We start from the raw sequence: 21,633 nt of genomic DNA on the forward strand, positions 1-21,633 counted from the left end.
AAAAACTTTATAAAATTTGGTGGAAAAATACAGTATTCTATTTCCATTTGAATGCAGTGGAGTATAGTTTAAGTATAAAATTACAATAGAAGTACTGAAATACATTACTTAAAGTAAAGAGTAAATGTGTCATTTTTATCTGCGTGTTTTTGGTTGTTAGTCCTGGATCAAACCCGTAGAGGAAACGTCTGCTGTGAGGCTGCAGCCTCACCAAGTGATGCTGAGATCTTCATCCCTAAAACATGACATCATTCAGAAAGGCTAGTGTGTGTGTGGTGGGGGGTTTCAGCTGCGTTCAAGACTGCAAATCACACACCGGCTGCAAGGCGTCTGTTACAACGGGCGTGGGCTGTGGGGTTTTGTATGTTTTGAATTTTTTACATGAAGCTTTCGACAGCTGCGTGCATTCTTCGGAGGACGGGGGTGTATTCTTCACCTTGCGACTGCGTGTGAGCATCATCACCTGCCAGGAAGCGGCGAAGTACGGATGAAGAAACATTGGATCGTCGTTTACTCACCCCACCCGGACATTTGACACTCGAACGCACCCCTCGCAATAGATAGTTGCGACCAAATGCAATAAAACAAACAAACACACCACCAGCTCATTGTTCTCCAGCTTCCACAAGGCTGGTGCCTCGGCTTTCATTAGCTTCATATGGCTCTTACCAGCGGGACACATTAAGGAGGAGAACAGTGAGCTCATCACAGCCGGCTTAACTCAGAAATGGCAGTAAGCACATCGGAGCCGCTGTGTCAGCCGTGCGCTTACCACGAAGCCTTCAAAGGTAAGTGCCAGCATAACTCACTCGTTTTTATTCCAGCTGGAGTTTCAGCGTTATGTCGAAATCTTTCTCCTCGAATGAAATTTCATCCGGAGAGGAGTGCGCCCCGCGGGAACGGGCTCCGTCTCGGCTCAACACACTGGCCACTCCCCTTCAGTCCCTAATCTCCATCCTTCCGTGGACCTGTGGTACAGATGACATGTGTTGTTACAAAGTATGCGGTGGTGCCCCTGTGTGTTTGTGTTTATTAAGGTGTAAAGGGAAAACGGGTGGGTGTGGGACTGGGGTGTCGGACGGGCCTACTGATTTGCTTGCTGCTCTGTGGTCAGTGGAGCTACAGGTGAAGAGACCTCTGATGCCAGTCCGGCTGAGTCCAGAACAGGTGGGCCTGGAGATGTTGTGTCTCTGTGGGCAACTGGACCTCCTCATCAGGGCACAGATGCAGCAGGTAAGGTGGCTGTGACAAAGCTCACATTTATCTCCTCCCCAGTTTTCATCACTTTCTGACTCTCAAGTCTCCGTCAGTAACTAAACGGAAATCTTGGCTTTATAATGTATTGCCCAGTACACAACCCACACCTGTTAGACCAGAGTCAATTAGCACCGGGTGTGCAGCACATTAATTATATCTGCCAATGTTGGCCATACATCATTTTATATGAAGATGACAAGAAATACCAGCCAGTTGACAGTGGGCTTATGCACACATTAATGTCCATGCAGTTACAATTAGGATTTGCATATGTATTTTTCATCATCTTTAACTTGTTTTTGAGCAGTTTTATTCAACAAATGGGAGCATTTCTTAACATTTTTTATTCCAATACTTACATCACACTGCTTGAACAGAAATCGCTCTCAGCAAAACAAAATTAAGGACACGCATTTACTTGTTGTCTTTATTTTGAGTTTCTTGAAATCAGTTAGGGTGTTTCCAGGCAGGATCACAAGACCAGATAATTCGCCTTCAGGTCAAACACTCACACTGAATTCTGACATTTTTAAAAAATGAAATTGTGAGCAACACTCTTTTACACATGGACTTGATTAGGTCTGAGCCTAGTTCCCATTTTTTGGACATATTGAGACATCCTCTGTCTCATATTTTAACTGACATTTACACTCAAAAGGCAGCATTGCCTCTGTTTGACTGAAGTGAGGAAGTAATTGTCACATTAAACATGATATGCCTCGACTTTCAAAGACTGACAAACTGTTGTTTATAACTGTGGAGTCTGTCCAACTGTTCACAAGCGTTTTACATCACTCTGCAGAGATGCCCCCCCTCTTATCCCGTGACACTCCTAGTTTCTATGTTACAGTTCCAGGAGCAGTTAGGACAGGGCTGTAGCCCAGAGGAGTCAGACACTTTCCAGGCCCAAGGTCAGTTGGAACAAACTGTCGTGTTAATAATTTGACTTAAATGGCTCTCATATATTTGCTGATTTTTTTGTGCTATATTCTTAAAGGATCAGAGATTCTTGACCAGATGCTGCAGTGCCTTGAACATCTACCAAAGCCTATGCCACAGCTGGAGGTATCACACCTAATAATATCATCCAACTGCCACTTAATACCAGAGCATCTGCTTCCTGTGCTTCCCTAAAAGGCTTGAAATAAGAAGACTGTGATTTGAGGTAAACTGCTGCAGGTTGTTACCACAAATCAGTGGGTTAATGTGTTCTCCTCAGGACTACCTGGATATGGTGGGTCTGTCAGCAATGTTTCCTCGTGTAGAGGTGTTCCTCATTCAAGGCAGCCCAGTGGACATGCTGGAGAGGCCGCAAATGGACGGTAAGGGATCTGCCTGAGGACGACTTTAATCTGCTTCTGTTTTTGAAGAGACGATGTATAGATTTGAAAAGAAATGCAAAAGGCACCTTATATTTAATTATTATTTATATTAAATAAAATATATACATAGTGTACCATCCTTTTCTGTAATAATCTAAGCATGAACATCAAGAACAGATGCTTATTATAGCAACTTCACTTAAGCATATCCATTTTGTGCTAATTTATACTTAAACTCACTTAAACTTTGCTACATTTCAAATACAAACATCATACGTTTTACTCCACTTGAAAGCTATAGTTAGTAGTTACTATGCAGATAAAGGATTTAACCACAGCACATAAGATCTTACAGAATATGATGCATTGTTACAGATTAAACTACCCAGCAGTATTTAAAATTGGCTCCACTTTGACTTTTGGTTGCATTAAATGTTAAATTAAATATTGATGCCTTTGTATTAACAATTGAATAACATGTATATGATAGAACACTCTCACGCATTATTCTGTATGATGACTGTTTCTGGTACTTTCAGCACAATTTGCTGATAACAATTCTGTACTTGTGTAAGATTTTGAATGCAGTACTTTTATTAGTAATAAAGTGTGATTACACTGTAGTATTTCTGATTTTACTCAAGCAAAGGAGCAAAATATGATCCCACCGCTGGTTACAGTGACGTGAATGTGATGCACGTTCTCTTTTATATTCAAATGGACGTATTGCAATTGAAACAATCACAACAGTGACGAAGAAGAGGGCTTTCTAATCACATCCCACCATCCATACAGGCTCCTTACACAATTAAAATACATTCGTTTTCACCTAAAGAACACAACTAATGCAAGCTGATGTTCCTTCTATAGAATACTTCTTCCACATTGCCAAACTGAACCAGCTCCTGGTGCTGAGTCAACAGCTAGAAGAAGATATCAGGCACCTCGGAAGCCATAAATACATCGCCCACCAGCTCTCGGTTATATATGTAAGCAGAATAAATCACAGCCATCAACAGCTATGCATCAATCTATGTGTTTTCATTTCCCCTCTAAGTTTTGTGCTTTTTCTGCAGCAAGTCATCAGCTCTTTCAGAGGAATTCAGGCTTTCTCTGAAATAAAGAAAGATATCGAGGCCAACTTCAAACAGATGAAACAGTGTCTAGTGGTGGAGGAAGGCTCCAGGCATGAACCTCAGCTGGCCGCTCACTACATCACCTGGTGAGTTACATTCCAGATGTAAGTCAGCAGACAAGATGACTGTCCAAATAACTATGTATATACTCTATGCAGGATATTAGAACTAACTCAAAAATTAACATCAGTGGTGTTGTCACTGCCGGAGGAGCTGACAGAGGACATTCACCAGGCCGTGACCTTCATGTCACAGTTCTTGTCCTGACCCTCTCTGATGTGTCCGTGGATCCTGATGTTCGGATGCAACTGGTTTCTGCAGGAGTCTATTGCTCCCTCCTGAATGAACCGATGTTGCTATGACTGTGAAAAGGTGCTACTCTACTTAATTCAGCTGACTGATGGAGGAAATGGCCAGTCATTTAAAAATCTTGTGGGATTTTATATTTTCCTCCTGAATGTGGCACGTGTCAGTTTGTATGGTGAGTTGGATGTTTGGAATGTAAGCTTGGTGAATCCCTTCTTGCACTACTGTTGTAACTACTGTTAGCTTTTTTTTAACCTAAAGTGTAATAATAAAATTGAAGGCAAAAGGGTAATGTGTTTGCTTTCTCTGTTTTGTGACACCATGCATGTCCTCGCTTCAGACATATTTGACAGATGTGATCGTATCCAAGAGTAAACCTTTAAGGCAGACATTTTGAACTATCACGGCAGGTAGAGTACAGGTGTAACTGCTAGAAAAGGCTCCTGTACCTTCACTATGTGTTCAGGTGGACAGCTATGCAGCAAGCCAAACCAACGTCCGATAATGGTTTACAGTACTTGAAGAAGTGAAGTATGAAAAAAATGGATTCATACCAGTATAGACTAGCTGTCAGATGCTACATTGTCCCTCAAAAAACAGATTATCACCTGTTTGGCTTTATGAGACAACTGAATAGAACAGAGCCCTCTTTAATGGTATTAGTAACACCTGTGCTTCTGCTCCATCCATCCATTCCATCCATTCTATACTGCTTATCTGTCAGGGCTGGAGTCTATCCCAGGTGACTACAGACGAGAAGCAGGATTCAACCTGGACTGGTCACCAGTCAATCGCAGGGCTGACACACAAAGACAGACAACCACACATGCACACACTCACACCTAAGGGCAATGTGGAGTAGCCAATTACCCTAACGTGAATGTTTTTGGGACTGTGGGGGGAAGCCGGAGTACCAGAAGAAAACCCACGCAGGAACAGGGAGAACATGCAAACTCCACACAGAAGGGATTTGAAGGATTTGAACCTGGAACCATATTGAAAGGAATCATTTACATTTTATGTCTTGTACTGCTCTCTTGTCCACTTTTGTCACTGAGCTGGATGATAGTAGGCCATTCCTCACCAAAATGAGCTGCTGAGCCCTGGTTAATTCTTTAGGTCTCCCCCTCCTCTTGCATTATGTACAGTATATTCTCATTTTGGAGATTACACAGTTTTGTTGTGTGGTAATTTAATAAACCATAAACTCATTTATGAATACATGACATGTAAGCAAAGTAGCAGCATGGATATGATTCAGCTAGATTTGAATGTAGGCCCGCTGATTCAAGACTGAGTAACAAAATAGAACTCACTTTAATACCAATTTAATTCCAGTTGATTCTGTACTCTAATAGTGCATATTGCCATTTTCTCAAACAAAGGCTACAGTCATTGAAATCATCACGAATCAATCCACATAGTGAACATAGGGCTTCTGGGCCCCTGGAGGAAGCAGTTAGTGGCCTCCTTTGAGGCTATAAACCCAACCAGTGGTGGAAAGTAGTACATTTGACTTAACCTAAGTGAAAATGATGTTCTTTTTTCCAGTACTTTTTACTTCACTATCATTTACCTAATAGGTGAGATTAAAATTTTAGATCAAACAAAATAAAACATGCCTTGTTGTAGACAGACAGCCTCACAGGTGTACAGCAGAAGGCGGCTAGAGCAGCATCTATCTACAGCTGTTACATTAATACATCAATAATAATGATCCGTTAAGATAATGACAAAAACAAAGACGGGGGCCATTTTGCAAAGTGTGACTAAAATAGAGACTTTTACTTGAAATCAAATATTTTTGTAGTGCTGTATTTCTGCTTACACTAGTGCTTTGTAGGTTTTGAATACTTCCCAAAGACTGAACCCAGCTTTACCCGTAAAACTTGAGCGACTCCCCTATCTTGAATAAATAGCGCCCCCTGCTGTTCATTTCCCGCAAAATGTGAACCAGACAACTCCCCTCTGATTTAACAACTGCTAGTGTGGTTAATTACAATACACGAGAGACACAAACCAGGGTAAGATTAAAACGTGTAACATCGAATTAACGGGAGGAAATGGGATATATGTGTCATTCTGCTGTGTGTCGGTGGTGTACCAAAGCAAAGTAAACACTGTAATGATTCATGTCAACCACCTGCTTACATCTCGCGTGTCTGAACTGTCTGTGGATGTTTACAGTGCCGAGGTATGCAGAAAACCCAAACACACAGTGGCCGTCACAGACGCCAGGGGCGGGACAAAAACGTGAGCGACGTTCAAGACAAACCAATCACATGAATTCATTTTGATTCGTCAGCCAATCGGCATGAGTTAGGCTGTCCAGCAACTTGACTATGAGAGCTGAGGCGAAGAAGCAGGATATTCGTGGAAATGTTTGAATTTTTATCATGCTGACAGCCTTCGAAATTAAAACTAGCCATCAGTGAACCACCGAGGTAGGATGAGTCAATGTGAAGAGGATAAGTCTGATAAGTTTGGCAGCGAATGACCTGTACTTTTAAATGTCAGTCAGGTTTATTCTTTGTTGCATTGCACACACCACAAGACTACTTCAGGAAATTATTACAGGTAATTTAACTTTTGGAAAAGATACCTGTTTGCTAAGAGAGTCGCAGGATAACAGAGTGTTGTTTTAGAGTTGAGTCTCTCGGGGCCATGCATGGACTCTGCCTAAGTGTCCTTGAGCAACCCTGAAAATCCTCCCCGGCTCCTCCCTGCGAAGGGGGCGTGAAGATCATTTCCATGCCCCCTGTCAGTGGAGAGAGGGTCCTTATTGGCCAGATATTCATGATAATGCCAACCGTCTCTGTCCGTGGAGATGCAGGGTTAATACTCATCACGTATCCATAATTTTTGTTGCACAGCCTGTCACGGATTACACCGTATGTCCAGATGCAGACACACACACACACACACACACACCTGAGGCCCGTGTAAAGATCTGAGGAGGAGATGATAACAGAACCCACAGCTGCATCCAGGCCCTCAGAGCAGAAGTAAGAGTTTGTATCCTTGAATACTGATTTTAGTTTCTATTTATGTAATCTAATCCCACGTTTTTGACTTCTCAGCAACAACTCTCATGATGAGGCAAACTCCACTGGGGCTGTCAATCAATCAGAGGACGAGTCGGGGAACGAGAATAGACAAAAGAGTGTGGTAGGTGTTTTTCTATCGCATTTTACTTTGCAGGGTTTCCTTCTTCGTTACCACGGCTGGAATATGTTTTGACATCTCGCAGTATGAAAAGATGAAAGCAATCAGACGAATAATGACTGAATTCCATGCTTCAGTTTCGTGGTCCTGGCGTTGTTCTCGCTGGCTGACTCACATGACTCACTGGGACACTTGAATAAAAGAGAGCCATGATTAAAGTTATCTGTAACACCTGTTCTTTTCCCACTGTGACAAGTCAAAACGTCTGCTGTGAAACGGATCTATTGTGGATATTTCAATAGCTGAAACAGTCGATCAATTGTTTAGTTAATTCATCAGTAAAACAAAAAAATCGACAACTATTATATTTCAAGCAGAAATGCCAAATTTGAGGACTTGCTGCTTTTCTTCATCAAAAATGATAGTAAACTGAATATCTTTTTTTGGACTACTGGGCAGATACAGCACAGAATTTGAAGAGGTGACCTTGGAAATCATAATGAACTTTTGTCACTAGAAATGCTTATTTGAACAGTTGAGAAGATAATCGGAAGATACACTAATCATTTCACTAATCATTAGTTAGTTGCAATGCTTGATGTAACCTTGATTAAAAAATAGTTGGGTCACTGTATAAAATGTACATAAAAGCAGAATCCATTCATTTGCAAACAAGCTGTTTTACCGACATCAGTTTTTCAAAGTGATATGTCATATGTTCCAAACAGGTGTTTTCCAGACTTTTATTGCTCCTGTCCCAACTTGTTTGAAACATCTTGCTGACATCAAATTCAGAATAAGCACGTATTTGCAAAAATCACTGAAGTTGATGAGGTGAAATAATAAATAACTCACCTTTGCACAGTTTTCAGTTGAGCAGAATTATTGGAAATAGTGTTAATTTTCCTCTGATGAAGCTTAATCTTCCATTGAATCGTGTGTGTGTGAAAGCTATTGAAGTGTGATGAAGCTCGTCAGCACCCAGCTGGAGGATTGAAGGGTCTGACTCTCTAGACTTTACACCCTGATCATCAAGGTACTTCAGTGTTGATGCACAGGAGTTTGTCATTCAGAAATGTGTATTTGGCCTGTTTGGGATGCGGCACACTGGCGGAAACTTATTCATATGTGAATCATTTTAAGCATCCATCTTTGCTTTACTGTCTGTCACATTTTCACCCCACCCCCCACCTCCCAGAAGCGAAAGAAGAAAGTTCACAAGGGCTCAGAGAATGTCAAGCGCAAAAGTGCCAAGGCTGGCCGCAGCGGTGTTAGCAGAGCGGGAGGCAGCCACGGTAAACAGAGGCACGTGGAGGCCGTCACGCTGTTCGAGGTGGTCACAATGGGCAGGAGCGCCATGCAGGTACGATTAGCTAACCCACAACAGAGATATATGTGCCTCTACTCTGGATTAGTTTATGTAATTTGAAAGTCACAGCCGTTCATAGACAAACCTCCAATGTCTGTCAAACGTCCTCTGTGAAATTACACTGATCTGCATTTTGTTTTTCTCAGTAGAGTGAGAGACATGTACAGGAAAACATTCGCTCACCTTTGATTTATAATTAAAGAGAAGGGCTTGATCATTCTTTCAGGTTCACATGCACGTTAATATTCCAGGTCCACTCGTGGTATATTCAGCTAATGAGCAGCTGCATACAAACAGCATTTACAATATGAAGATGAACCCCTGGACTGGTTGTAAAAACACTTGAATATACAAACTGGGATAAACTGATATTATCAAATATATTTTGACATGGAAAGGTGATCAGATGTTAGCATTGGGCAGGTCACACTAGCCGAATATTAATTAACTGATTGACTCTTGTGTGATGTGTGAACAGGCAGTGATTGATGATTGGATTGAAGCTTATATGACGGATAGAGACTCTTCTCTCCTCGATCTTATCAGCTTCTTCATTCAGTGCTCTGGGTGCAAAGGCAAGCAGACATCACGCACACGCACACACACACACACACACATACACACACTCTCTCTCTCACATTACATCACAATCAGGTGTACGTTTCCCTCCTGTCTTTCTCAGGTGTGGTCACAGCAGAGATGTGTCACAGCAAAGAGGACGGTGAAGTTATGAGTAAGATGGTGGAGGAGCTGGATGAGGTCAGAGGTCTTCAGTCAGTTCCCTCCTTTGTCTTTTCACTGTTGTATCATTTTTAGTGCTTTGAACTGAAACCGTATGATGGTGTGTTTTCCAGATTGCTGGTCTGCAGTATAAAAAGTTCCTGGCCTTTCCGTGGATCCTCACAGTCACGTGGCCCATGGATACAGTCAGTAGTGCCTCACTGCTTAAAGCACTTAAATCTTTCACCTACCTGTATTAGAGGCTCTCATTAATTTTTGAATCACCTTTTTGCCTCACCATTTCTTCAGTCAGGTTTATAACAATGATCCTCATAGCAGTCATTTGCGTTATTCAATACAAATTCTTATAATATTCCTCTAAAGCACTCCTTCATTCACATACCTTATGTTCTATTCCTTTAGTCAGCAGTCTATTGGGGGCTTCATAGTGAGTAGTAATGAGATATAAGACACTTTTGAAAACACGCTGTGATAAGGACTCGGCCTTAGCACATGCTGCACACCCTCCACCAGGTGAGCTCTCAGGGCTCCCCAGATACTGAACACTTTTGATTCAGAATTATTTTGTGTAGATGTCTTGTGTTATGTCGTTTAACTCAGCACAGTATTGCATTGTGGGAGGAAAAGGCAGTTTATATGTTAGCTAGATTTTTCATTCGCTTGTGGATTTTATTCAGGGTGACATAAAGTGCATACATGTCATGCTTTGAATTCAGACCTTGACAGACAGTAAATATAGGCATATAGAATATAGAGAACATTAACATGAGTTTACTGTGTTGTACTATTTAATACTACTGTATTTTGTACCTCTTTGTTTCTTTATTGTGTACAGTCTAGAGCTAAAAGAGCACAATTTCCCTCCTCCTTTCAGTGCTACAAGTGAAGAGAAATTCTCCCATGATTGTTGAAGATGACCCACTTGTTTCTTTTTTCCTTATTTCTAAACTGATATGCAATTGGTGTAAACTCCTGAGTCATGTCCCACCCCAACGTACTCCTTCACATCAGGAAAGTAAAGATGACAAGTAACTGAGCCTGTAAGTGACTCTCCAGCCTTCAAATCCAGTCCCTCCATCTTCTTTTCCTCCCTCCTCCGTCTACTCTAGGACAGTGCGGAGTATCCTCTGACACAGTCGGGCCCGTATGGCCGCTGGTTTCACTCCGAGTTCTCTGACTTTGTGTCGGTGCTGGTGACTCAGTGTCAGCACAGCGTCATATTTGACAGTTACCTGATGAACACCCTCATCTCACTGCTCACTGAACTGTCCAGCTCCTATGTACGGGCCTTCAGACACACCTGCACGCTGGCAGGTAAGGAACAGACAACACACACACACATGCAGATACAAAGACCTACGATAAACTAATATGTGCTTTTTGGTTTTCATCTGGATGTCCATGATAAGCGGTGAAGCTGCTGAGCTCTCTGGTGGGTGTGGCTCTGAGCCTGGGTGTCAGTATTGAAAACAGTCAGAAACTTTATGAGGTGCAGAAAGCCAAGACGATGAGACAGAAAAGCACGATGCGAGAGAGAATACAGAAGAACATCACAGAGGTAAGACTGTCTGCTTGTGTAGAGAGGAAGTTATTGTGAATGTGCCATGGTGGCTTCTGTACTCTTCTCCTTATGCTCTTCAAGCTGCAGGAGAAGAGAGCGGAGATGGAGAGCATGATGGACATCATCTTCAAAGGGGTTTTTCTGAAAAGATACCGGTAAGCGGTTCTTCAGCATAGCTCTCCGTGTGCATTATGGTGGTGTCTAATTCAGTGCAGAGCTGATTTTGTGTGTGTGCCCATGCAGCGATGTACTTCCAGAAATCCGCTCAATCTGCATGGAGGAGTTGGGTTTGTGGATGAAGCTCTACAGTTCAGTGTTTCTCAATGATAGCTACCTCAAATACATTGGCTGGATGATGTACGACAAGGTAAACAACAGCAAACATGTAATGTAGCATAATGTGACACAGAAATAACGCAAAGGATAAAAAGAAACTGTACACACTCTGCACTGACATTCATATGACCTTTCAGGTACCAGATGTGCGTCTCAAGTGTGTGTTGGGACTACAGGGTTTGTATGAAGATCCTCTGCTCCTCCCTAAACTGGACCTGTTCACCACCCGCTTCAAGGTAAATCAGCAGATGTGACTCACTCAGCTTAAAGCGCCTTTAGCGGACTGTGGCCACTAGGGGGCAGATACACCCATTAACAAGACAGGTTCATAGCCATGGAATATCATATGTTGAAAGTTATCAAAGCTGTCCAAGTTACACATTCAGCAAGCAGAGACAAACAGTTACTATCCCTGGGTTAAGGTTTCTGGCCACCTGGCAAATGGAAACCCAGTGTGCACTCTCTCTCTTTCTTTTGCTCTGTTTTGGTCTCCAGCAATTGCTGATAGAAATATCTGGCTCTTTAAGTTTCTCAAAGCATCTAAATTTGATATTAACAATGGGGCTGCTTGTAGTCTGCAGCGCTTTGTAGAGAGATTCAGCTTATTGTTTAGTTTGTTCAGCCCTCAGCTTTACTTCTGGATCACTCATGCATGTTTACTATCTGCGCTTCAGGATCGCATAATCTCCATGACCCTGGATAAGGACAGTGAAGTGGCAGTGCAGACCATGAAACTACTGGTTGTCATTTCCAAGTAAGTCACCATCCTGTTTGTTGGTCTTAATCATTTTCCAATCGTCCTTCATATTTTCCTGCTGTGTTCCATTGCATCAAACTATCTGACTGACTCCTCAGAACATCTGATGATGTGCTCAGTCCAGAGGACTACAAGCAGCTCCTCCAGTTTGTTTATTCATCACAGCGCCCTCTAGCTGCCACTGCAGGAGAGCTGCTCTTCTCAAGGTACGCTGACCTCCTTGAAACAAACAGACAGACACAAAAGTTAATTAGTGTTTGCCTGAATATTGTTGGTCTCTCTCAGGCTTCTCAACACTGTAGCCCCTGCATCTGATACTCTGAATGAGGAGGAGGCTCATAAACACCAAACATTTGCCAAACTGAAGGCTCTGCTGCAGTTCTACCAGCAGTCTGAGGTGAGAGCTGTTTCAATCCAAGGCTCCTCAGGAATGACATCGACTTAGTTTATATCCGGATTATGGACACGGACTGAAAAAACAATCTTTGTCTGACTTACATTTTCAGCTGCACAAGCATGTGGTGTATCTAGTGGACAGCCTGTGGGACTGTGGTGGAGCCCTGCTGAAGGACTGGCCTGCACTCACATCTGTACTGTTACAGGACCCTGCCTCACACAGCCCAGGTAGCTGTAATGTGTGTGTTTGTGGTGCCTCAGGCAGAAATGTCAGTTTCACAAAACATTTTGTTAGTTTGATAGAAACAGATTCTCTTGTATTACTGACAGGAGCAGATACAGACTTTTTCTAAATCAGGAGCCACAAAAGGGGCATTGCTTTACAAAGGGGACCAGGTATTGTGTGGGTATTGGAGGATTACACACATCATTTCCTATATTCTGGTGTGTGTGGATGTGTGTGTGCAGGTCTTAATCAGGCAGAACAAGCAGTGCTTGTAGAGGTCCTGGTGGCGTCGGTGCGACAGGCCTCAGAGGGACCAGCGCTGGCAGGAAGGACCGGCACAAAGAAGGTCAGTGGAGACCCATCCTCATTTGTGAGACAGATCTGGTGACACATGAAATCCTGACTCGAGTTTTTGTGTTTCAGGTGATGAGTGCAAAAGAAAAGAAAATTCTGTTTGATGACTGTGCTAAACTCACTGAACATCTCCTCATGGTGCTTCCTAAGTTACTGTCCAAGGTATTTATTCCACATATGACATTTATTGTATTTGTCACTTTGATTCTACATGAAGAACAGTTGCATCTGCATGCTGCACAATTCAATTCTGGGGATTAGATTGATGTTGTTGTTTGTGTAGTTCTCAGGTAGTTGTGACATTGTTGCTTCCCTGTTGAAGATTCCTCAGTTCTTCCTCCCAGAGTGTCCTGAGGGTGAAAGCACACAGGTCTGCATCACAGCCTTTCGTGGTACTCAAACATCATGAGCAGTTTAATGAAAATAAATGGGGTGACATAGTCCCTTTATCTTTAATGTTTTTTGTCCCTTTTAACACTGTAGCGATTGACCAAAGTATGAAATAAAACTAAAAGTGAAAATTACTACCGAGGCATTGTTATCGATATGATTGATTATATTAACCAGTTAGCTACAGATGCCTTATGAAAATAAAGGTTAAAAGCTGAGAACGTTTCACAAACCTCAAGACTGTATTTGGAAAAAATTTTGCTTAAGTCAGAAAGTTGAACAAGGAAACACCTCTAACTCGGGAAATAATTTTGTGAAATGGTGATAAATACCGAATGAACCAAATGTGACATCTTGAAATGTTTTATTTTGTTAAGTTCATTTCCCAGTTACTTAAAGTGATACGTTTATCTCACATCTGAGCACATTTGGTATTTTAATGGTTAAGTTATTTAAAATTATTGATAAGTTGTCAAAGTCTCCTTTGATTATGTCATCAGCCAGTCGCTCAGTGGATAAAAAACCATTTTTTTCCTGTCCACACGTTCTGAATGTTGCGTCTGCGTTGTTCTCGTCCTCTCCCTCAGGCAGTGTCCAGTCTGATGGCAGAGATGAGAGCTGTTTTGGAGCTCCACTCTGACCCTGCTGTTCTGGAGGCTGCAGCCCGCACTTACCTCAGTCTGTGTGGGGAGGAGACGGCCGGTGGCTCCATGGCCCGGGCTGCCAGGGACTCTCTGATCCAGCACTGGGTGGACCAACTGACAGCACTGCTGGGGGAGGTATTGGAGGTGAGGGGCACTGTCACACTCTGAGGGGTCCCTAAAATAATCTAAGGTGTCTTGAGAAACTGCACATTCTAACAGACGGTTTAGTTTATTTTTGGTTTCAGTGATAGTTTTGGCTGGAGTCATTACGTATTTGGCTTGTCCCTCCATCTGTCCATCCATCCTGTTTTCATGAACAAAATACCTCAGAAACACCTTGAGGGAATTTCTTGAACTTTGGCACGAGTGTCCACTTGGATGTAAAAGTGAACTAAGTAGGTTTTGGTAGTCAGAGGTCACCATGACCTCACAAAAAACATTTTTAGCCATTGCACAAGAATTTATACATTGACAAAATTTCACACAAATGTCTAATTAGATAAAATCATGGAGTGGTGACATTTTTATTGAAAAGGTCAAAGGTCAACTTCACTGTGAAAAATCACTCCCGTTGAACGCTCACAACTGATGTGGTAGACTACACTTAATTCTAAGAAGTCACAAGCCAAGTGGGTGCTGTCACTGCAGAGGCATGACAAACACTTGTGTATGCAAAAAAACCTTCCCTGACAAGATGACTTTTTATTTCCTAATTCTTTGTTGTAGGGTGGCAGTTTTTCTGCTGACGAAGAGAAAACTGGAGAAATTTTAGCCACACTGAAGAAACTCAGAGCTTTTCACAAGTGAGATTTGAGAGTGGTTCACAATGAAGCTTTAGCCCCCCCAATATTCTGCTAGCGATGAATATTCATTGGTGTCTGGTTTCTCTTCATATGTTGTCAGCTGTCATGACCTCATTCGCTGGAACCTGTTCGAGCTGTTGTCTCCTGTCCTGTCGGTGGAGAGCAGCCAGGGAGGAGCACCGCCAGAGGTACTGACACTGAAAATCTTACCTCTTTAAAATCAAGTTCGTGGACGTTTACGTCCGCTGTCTTACTATTATACATGTCCTCAGTGTTTTTCTCTCTTCATTTTTGTCTGGAGGTGCTGCTGGAAGTACTGCAGTGTCTGTGTTACTCCATGCTCTGGTCTCTCAACATGAGTAGTGAAACTCTAACCTCCAGAGTGAGTCACTCCTGCTGATGCTTTTAACCAGTACGAGTATAAAGATTTAGAAACAGGCCAACAGGCAGTTTTCATGAGCTGCACAATTGAAGAGGAAGAAGTATGTATTAATGTTTAGAGGTATACCTGGCCACGTGCACGTGTTGTGGTTTTTGTTTGCACCCTCAGCAATAAATTGTTTCTGTCTTCTTCAGCAGCCTAATTATTAAATGTAATGAACACTAAAACTATGTACAACTGTGTTGTTTGAGCAGACAGAAATTGAAAATATACCAGTTGACAAGATAAAACAGCTTTGATTGTGCCAGAAAGGTTACATGTCACATTGTGTTACATTGTGTAAACATTAAATTATTCAAACTCGGTGCTGCAGGTGACACACCATCAAATGTAGAGTTGAGTAATTAACAGTAAAACATAATGTGTGTTAATATGCAAAGTATACAGAGAGTCTTGAACTGACTACCTACAGACAGAACTACAGACAGACATTTTTAAGTGGGACTTTTTTAGAGGCTTCTATAGAGGTACATATTATGCAACATTTTTTAAGAATTTCTGCTCAGTTTGTTTTCTTGAAGCTTGTATGTACAGTGCACTACTTATCAGTTATCAGCGTCCCTTATTACGAAGTCCTGTGTTTATTTTAGGAGAAAGCTGTGGCCCAGAGACTCCAGCTGCGTCTCTTCTGTGAGAGGGGTCATCACCGTCTCTCCCACTCTGACCTCAGCGTGCGGCAGCAGGTCGGGCGGACAGGAAGCTAAAACTGATCAGCGATGTCTTCTGTCCTGTCTAACTTCCTCTCCCTTGTCTGTGTTAGGCTTTTCTGGGTGTCTGTGACGTTCTCACGGCTCATTCCTACCAGCTCCAAGTGTGGGATCCAACCTCCTTTGGTCCCCTGCTTTACACTCCCAGTCCCAAACTGCAGAGGGCGCTGTTGACCTTTGTATGCAGACACGTTTTTGTTGGACCGGACTGTGACAGCCAGTGCGTTGGTAAGATGTCAACTTTTCTACATGAATTCTTTTTTCACCATCTTTACAGTTTTTTCAGTGGAAACACGTTTCGCTTATTATTTCACTTGGATGTTGGAGCTTCTCTTGAACTTCACTCAGACGTCCATCCTGTGTGATGCATGTGCTGAATTGGACACCATAGCTGACCTTCAGACCGTTCTTGCATTGATTTGCTGAAGGGGGAAAGTTTCTCTGCGTTTACCTTAAATCTGAGTTCAAGATGTGTACACACACTCTGGGTTCTGTAACATTACAAGGAGTTTGTAGACAGTCATGGTCCAATATGTAACTAGATTCAGTGGGGAACATTGAAACCTCCAGTTCACAGTGAGAATAGGCTTTTAAGTCCAAGTAGGAGAAGTAGAAGACTTATGTCCAGCAGTTAAATTTGAAATGAAAAGTAAAATATTTTTAATTTAGTTTTATTCCATCAGCTTTTTATCCTTCTGGAAGTCATCTTTAAGAATTACTGCATTTTCTCATATAACATTTTTGTTTAATTGAGGATACTTTGTAGATTTGTTTGTGTAATTTTTGCCTGTATTTGACAGTTGACAGGAGAGAGGTGCCAAGAAACAGAGGGGGAGGAAATTACACTTATATGCAACAAAGGAAGAGTGGTGCAAAAGTAATAATGCACAAATATAAAGACCTCCCCCCACACACACAACACAACACAAATTTGGATGAATGTTTTAGACTTTTCTATAATCTTAGCTTTTTTGTTAAGCAATGGATAATTTAACAGTGTGTGAGTGTTTGTGTAAAAAAGTGACCGGAACTTGAGTAAATGTACTTAGTTACTTTTCACCATCGCAAAGGTCTTTGACGAGAACCGAACCAAGCCTTACGTGTTACCCATCTTCAACACTAGACCAGCAGAATCCCCCCGAACTGATGATACATTTGAAATTTTGCTTCAGACAAGCTCTGCTATGCAGTTAAGATGGTCCAGGTGAACGTATCGCTCTGTGTCTTTTATCTTTCTCCTTTGCATTCTCGCGCAGCTCTCCTTGCAGGGCTGTGTTGGACAAACTCGGACAGTGTGTGGGACACCCAGGAGTATTTCACAGTAGATGGCACTCTCACTCTGTTGGAGCACAGCGTCTTTTCTCAGGCCTTCGGTGCTCTGAGTGAAGCTTTGTTTCAGTGCAGCGGCTCACTGTGGTAAAAACATGCAAATATTAAATGCATGGCCACACATTTGGCTTAATAACTCGCTGCAGAGCTGCCCGCTGACTGTAAATGGGGTCTGATTTCCAACCTGGCCTGAAAACTGACCCTCGCTTACAAAGGAAGCCCTGTTAATATCCTTGCACTGAAACTGGTTTGGCTAATTTCTGTGAATGGGTGTTGGACTTTGTCATGCAAAGTGATGCAGCTTGTAAACCGGTGACGGCTGTATGTTCCCCGTGTGCTCTAAAATGAGGAAAAACAAGACTGACACCATAGAAATACATGGCGTTCTATTTGTAAAATCCTGCAGGTAAACGTGTAAATACATTAATGGCTGTCTATATCTAAAACATTTTATTACTTTTACAATAGCTTCTACTTTCAGAGACATATTGCATCCAAATATGGGATCGTCCAGAGAAGTCAATAGCTGTCCTGGTGGGAATCCCTTAAATGTTCAACCAAATACAATACGGGATTATTGGTTTTTGAACATGTAATAAAAAGCTATTGTTTTATTGGATTTGCCTGGTAATGGTTTTGTTATACAGACAGTGTTTTGTATTAGCTGCTGGATCAGAGATCACTCGGAGGGCAAGGGCACTGAGTTAAATCATAAAATCAGGGCAATCTCTTTCCGTGAGAAAATTCCATTAACTCTGGCTCACCTCCGAGCCTATTTTATTAGCCTTGTGAAAGATTGAAGCCACATGGTGTCACAACCATAACTCTAGTCTTATGTTATCTTTGATTTCCACCTGCTAAAGCCATTGTCCTGATAGAAACTAAAACACTCTTTCCCGCCTCTGCTTTGTTCTTTTCTTTCTGTTATATGATTTCTCATGATTAATCACTCTTCTTACTTCACCCGTTTCCCCTTCCCTCGCTCTCCACCACTTCACATCCAACCACATGCTTCAACTCCATCTGGCTCCCTCAGTCAGTGAAAACTCTGAAGTGGAGAGGCTGGAGGACCTTCACAGACGAAGAAATCTGCTCGCGGCCTACTGCAAACTGATAGTTCATGGAGTTCTGGAGATGAGCATGGCAGCTGAGGTCTTCATGTACTATGTGAAGGTAAAAGTAAAGTGAAAGATTATACAAGCGAAACATAGCTCGTTAGTTATTAAAAGGTGCTGGTCAGTGGATTTTGTTTCGTTTGGACAGACCCAGGTTAACTATTCCCCCCCTGTTGCCAGTGTTTATGCTAAGCTAAGCTAACTGACTGCCGGGTGTAGCTTCATAATTAACAGACAGACATAAGAGTGTCACTGATGTTTTCATCCAAACCTCAGCTAGAATATGAGTATGCTCCCAATTTTCAAACTATTCCAACTATTCCGTATGCACGACAGACATCTGGTTGTTTTTGCGTCTTTTAATAATTTCGTTTCTCCATTTGCGTTCAGTACTATAACGATTTTGGAGACATCATCAAGGAGACGATGTACAGGACCAGACAGACAGATAAGCTGGAGAGTGCTCGTACACTGGTGCTCTGTTTGCAGCAGGTATAGTTGCTGCATACACACCCTAAAAAATAAGCATCAGCGACGCTTTGGGATCAGCTGGTTGTGAGATGTGTTTTTCTTCGCTTTCCTCAGCTGTTTACTCGTCTTAAGCGGGAGCAGGAGAGCGGTGGTGGTAGGGCCCACCCAGGAGTCCAGACCTTCACCTGCATCAAAGAGCTGGCCAGACGGTTTGCCCTCACTTTCGGGGACCTCGTCAAGTTTCGCGAGTGCGTCGTCATGATCCACAGGTGAGCACATGCTCGTTTCTCACTGCATAGATATTTTTTTTTGCCTTTTTTTGTGCCTGAATTTGTGTGTGTGTTGTTTGTGTATTCATACGTGCAGGAACGGCATAGAGTTTGTGTTCCAGGAGTTTAGTCAGACGCCAGAATCACCTACTCCACCATACCTCTCCTACCTGACCATCCTCGGTGAGTTCTCCAGCAAACTCCTCAAACCGGACAAGAAAACAGTGTAAGTGCAGCACACAACATACAGGTTTGCAAACAGGTTGTTTAAATATCCTAAACTTGACTTTCTGAGAGTGTGCACTTGTCTTCACAGGTTTTCCTACTTGCAGAAGCACACTGCAGAGCACATTGTTGATCTCAGGCAGGAGTGCTGGCAGCCACTTATATATTATCGTGCTTCCCTATTGGCTGTAGCTGAAGGGGAGGACGCCGTGTCCTACGTTAGCTCCGACAGGAAGCCGCACATGCCCAATCGCTCTCCCTTCTCCAAACAGAAACTGGAAGGTACAACACTAAACAACAAAAAGAAGCACAGAATTTTTAAGTCCTTATTGTCAGCAAGTGCCAGCAGCTGCACTGTGTGTGTCTTTCTTATCTTTTTAGGAAGCAAGTCCCCCTGCCCATTCACCAAAGTTCACAGGTCCAGCTTCAGTCCAAGGTGAGGTTCAAGAATAGTTTCTCACATTCAGATTCTGATTCGTTTTGTAAAAGTTATACGGAGAGCCTTTTCCCCCTCACTCATATGAAATGTTGTAACCTCACCTAACTGCTCAGCCATCAGGAGAAGACAACAGATATGGATCCTTTTTCTGTCCCCGTGGAACCTCCTGCAAAAAGGTCGAACATTGAGGCATCTGTCCTCGGCGCTGGCAACGAGGCGGACGACGACACTGTGGAAATCGAGCTGTAACAGTTTGGAGGTTGGAGAGAAATCTGTGCTCATGTCTGTATGTCACAGACGTGAGACTTTGAGTGTCTTCTCTGATGTGCAGACGTCCCAGTGTCCATTGTTGTCTACAAATCTGATCGTACAGGTTTGTTGAAAAGGCAGTATATTATGTTTTGTATGAGGACATAGTTTTAAAGGATAAGATTGTTGTATTCCACCTTTAATATTATCGGCAAATCCCATGAAAAGGCCAAAACCAACAAGAACTGATCCTACTAATTCACTACTATTAGCTGTGCAGGAAAAGCCATGAACCTCAGTGGTTGCCCAGAAACTATTAAAGGTATACTATGAGGGATTTGTTGGTTGCTGTTTGTAAACATGCCATTCAAAATTGGCCTCCCTGGATCAACAGGTGAGGCAGAAGGCCTGTTCAGTGTTCGGTATGAACAGCTGTCCTGGGTGGTCCAATCACAACAGGACACCTCTGAGCCCATCAGTTAACACTTGGCATTATAATGTGTCACCACATGCGTCTTAATTCCCCACTCTATATGCAAGTAAACAAGTACATCACAGGGGCAAATGAACATGCTTTACTTGCATAAAGAAAGAAATAACTAAGTTTAACATTTTTCAAAATTTAAAAGAAGGCTTAAATGATTAGGAATTTGCCATGGACAGTTCTTTCACCAAGTTTATAAAGTTTCTTCTAATTCAGCAACTCAGAAAACTCAGATTTTTTCAAGTGCATCTGGGGACTTTCCCCACAGGTGACCAAGTAGCAGCCTGTATTGGTTACTGTTTATGTGTAAATTTTGATGTTTACCCTCACTAAAATGTTGTCTTCTTTCATAAATTTACTGTAAGAGGTGAAATCAGTTGAACTGGCATGTTCAAATAGCTGCTAAACATTGGCAGCTAAGACACACTGTAGACCGAGAACAGACAGGCTGGTACAGTGATGCCTGTCAGAACTGACGGAAAATATAATAAAGACGACTCAGTATACCTTTGAAAACACATCAGTGAGCCACACTGTGGCTGCACTAGGTGACATTTTCTTCCATTAGAAAAAACAGGACTGTAGTTTAAGTTGAATTAATCTCACATTCGCCATCCTGCTACTGTAAATACCGTGTAGAGCACCAACAATGCATTAATTTGCACCTGAAAATAGTCCCCAACAAATGCATCTCTTCTGCTGCTTGAGTAACATTTGCCAAAAAAAGTGAGCGGCTGTTTCAGTTAATTACTGAGCATATTTATTAAGGGGTAAACCATAAACATGGAAACAGTTGTTTTAGATTTTGTGTACACTTTAAGTACAAAACAACAGGTTTGGGGCCACATAAAAAGCAGCTAAGTCGGAAAGAAAAGAGTCTTTTCATGGGATTTGTGAGGAAGATATAGAATAAGACAAGTCTTAGTCTTCAAATTAAGTCAAGACTGACATCAAGTGTATTTTATTTACGAAGCACTTCTAATTTGAGGACCAAGTGCATCAGTATGTGTAAAGGTGTCTGTGCTGCGCTTGAATGTTACATGTGATACTAAATGATCCATCTTTCATTTTACTTGTGGATCACACTCAGTTTCCACACATATAATTATCTCAGAGTACATTAAGAATTTTGCTTTCTTG

The 21,633-nt window shown here is 42.2% G+C and overlaps 2 protein-coding genes across 6 annotated transcripts; both read left to right on the forward strand.

Moving 5' to 3' along the window:
* The first annotated feature begins 51 nt into the window (after window positions 1–51).
* On the forward strand, window positions 52–4,307 carry si:ch211-218d20.15. 2 transcript variants are annotated; one of them, XM_046405111.1, is made up of 8 exons: window positions 236–788; window positions 1,115–1,233; window positions 2,108–2,168; window positions 2,255–2,322; window positions 2,477–2,579; window positions 3,450–3,568; window positions 3,656–3,801; window positions 3,874–4,307. In XM_046405111.1, the coding sequence occupies exons 1-8, from the start codon at window positions 728–730 to the stop codon at window positions 3,980–3,982; spliced, it is 786 nt and encodes a 261-aa protein (XP_046261067.1). In that variant the 5' UTR covers window positions 236–727; the 3' UTR covers window positions 3,983–4,307. The 2 variants fall into 2 exon arrangements, with proteins under 2 accessions (XP_046261066.1, XP_046261067.1); XM_046405110.1 differs by having other exon boundaries at window positions 52–1,233.
* Window positions 4,308–6,243: 1,936 nt separating this feature from the next.
* On the forward strand, window positions 6,244–21,360 carry si:ch211-269e2.1 (cohesin subunit SA-2). 4 transcript variants are annotated; one of them, XM_046405103.1, is made up of 32 exons: window positions 6,244–6,489; window positions 6,895–7,026; window positions 7,102–7,189; window positions 8,385–8,549; window positions 9,034–9,130; window positions 9,238–9,314; window positions 9,410–9,481; window positions 10,406–10,610; window positions 10,706–10,854; window positions 10,939–11,012; window positions 11,101–11,224; window positions 11,331–11,429; window positions 11,868–11,947; window positions 12,049–12,156; window positions 12,236–12,347; window positions 12,457–12,574; window positions 12,815–12,918; window positions 12,996–13,088; window positions 13,249–13,296; window positions 13,904–14,104; window positions 14,687–14,763; window positions 14,864–14,951; window positions 15,065–15,145; window positions 15,796–15,888; window positions 15,966–16,140; window positions 18,278–18,414; window positions 18,747–18,848; window positions 18,942–19,096; window positions 19,194–19,322; window positions 19,413–19,603; window positions 19,703–19,757; window positions 19,874–21,360. In XM_046405103.1, the coding sequence occupies exons 2-32, from the start codon at window positions 6,983–6,985 to the stop codon at window positions 20,007–20,009; spliced, it is 3,477 nt and encodes a 1,158-aa protein (XP_046261059.1). In that variant the 5' UTR covers window positions 6,244–6,489; window positions 6,895–6,982; the 3' UTR covers window positions 20,010–21,360. The 4 variants fall into 4 exon arrangements, with proteins under 4 accessions (XP_046261059.1, XP_046261060.1, XP_046261057.1 ...); XM_046405101.1 differs by having other exon boundaries at window positions 6,247–6,489; window positions 13,210–13,296; XM_046405102.1 differs by lacking the exon at window positions 6,244–6,489 and adding an exon at window positions 6,584–6,598 and having other exon boundaries at window positions 13,210–13,296.
* The last annotated feature ends 273 nt before the right edge of the window (window positions 21,361–21,633 follow it).

The sequence above is a fragment of the Scatophagus argus genome, chromosome 11 (genome assembly GCF_020382885.2).
Source record: "Scatophagus argus isolate fScaArg1 chromosome 11, fScaArg1.pri, whole genome shotgun sequence".
Lineage (NCBI taxonomy): Eukaryota > Metazoa > Chordata > Actinopteri > Scatophagidae > Scatophagus > Scatophagus argus.

Coding starts and splice junctions, on each gene's coding strand:
- si:ch211-218d20.15 (XM_046405110.1), top strand. CDS start 841: ATGTCGAAATCTTTCTCCTCGAATGAAATTTCATCCGGAGAGGAGTGC. Junction 3,569..3,655: donor ACCAGCTCTCGGTTATATAT/GTAAGCAGAATA, acceptor CTTTTTCTGCAG/CAAGTCATCAGCTCTTTCAG. Junction 3,802..3,873: donor GCCGCTCACTACATCACCTG/GTGAGTTACATT, acceptor TACTCTATGCAG/GATATTAGAACTAACTCAAA.
- si:ch211-269e2.1 (XM_046405101.1), top strand. CDS start 6,983: ATGATAACAGAACCCACAGCTGCATCCAGGCCCTCAGAGCAGAA. Junction 7,190..8,384: donor AGAATAGACAAAAGAGTGTG/GTAGGTGTTTTT, acceptor CCCACCTCCCAG/AAGCGAAAGAAGAAAGTTCA. Junction 19,758..19,873: donor AGGTCCAGCTTCAGTCCAAG/GTGAGGTTCAAG, acceptor CTAACTGCTCAG/CCATCAGGAGAAGACAACAG.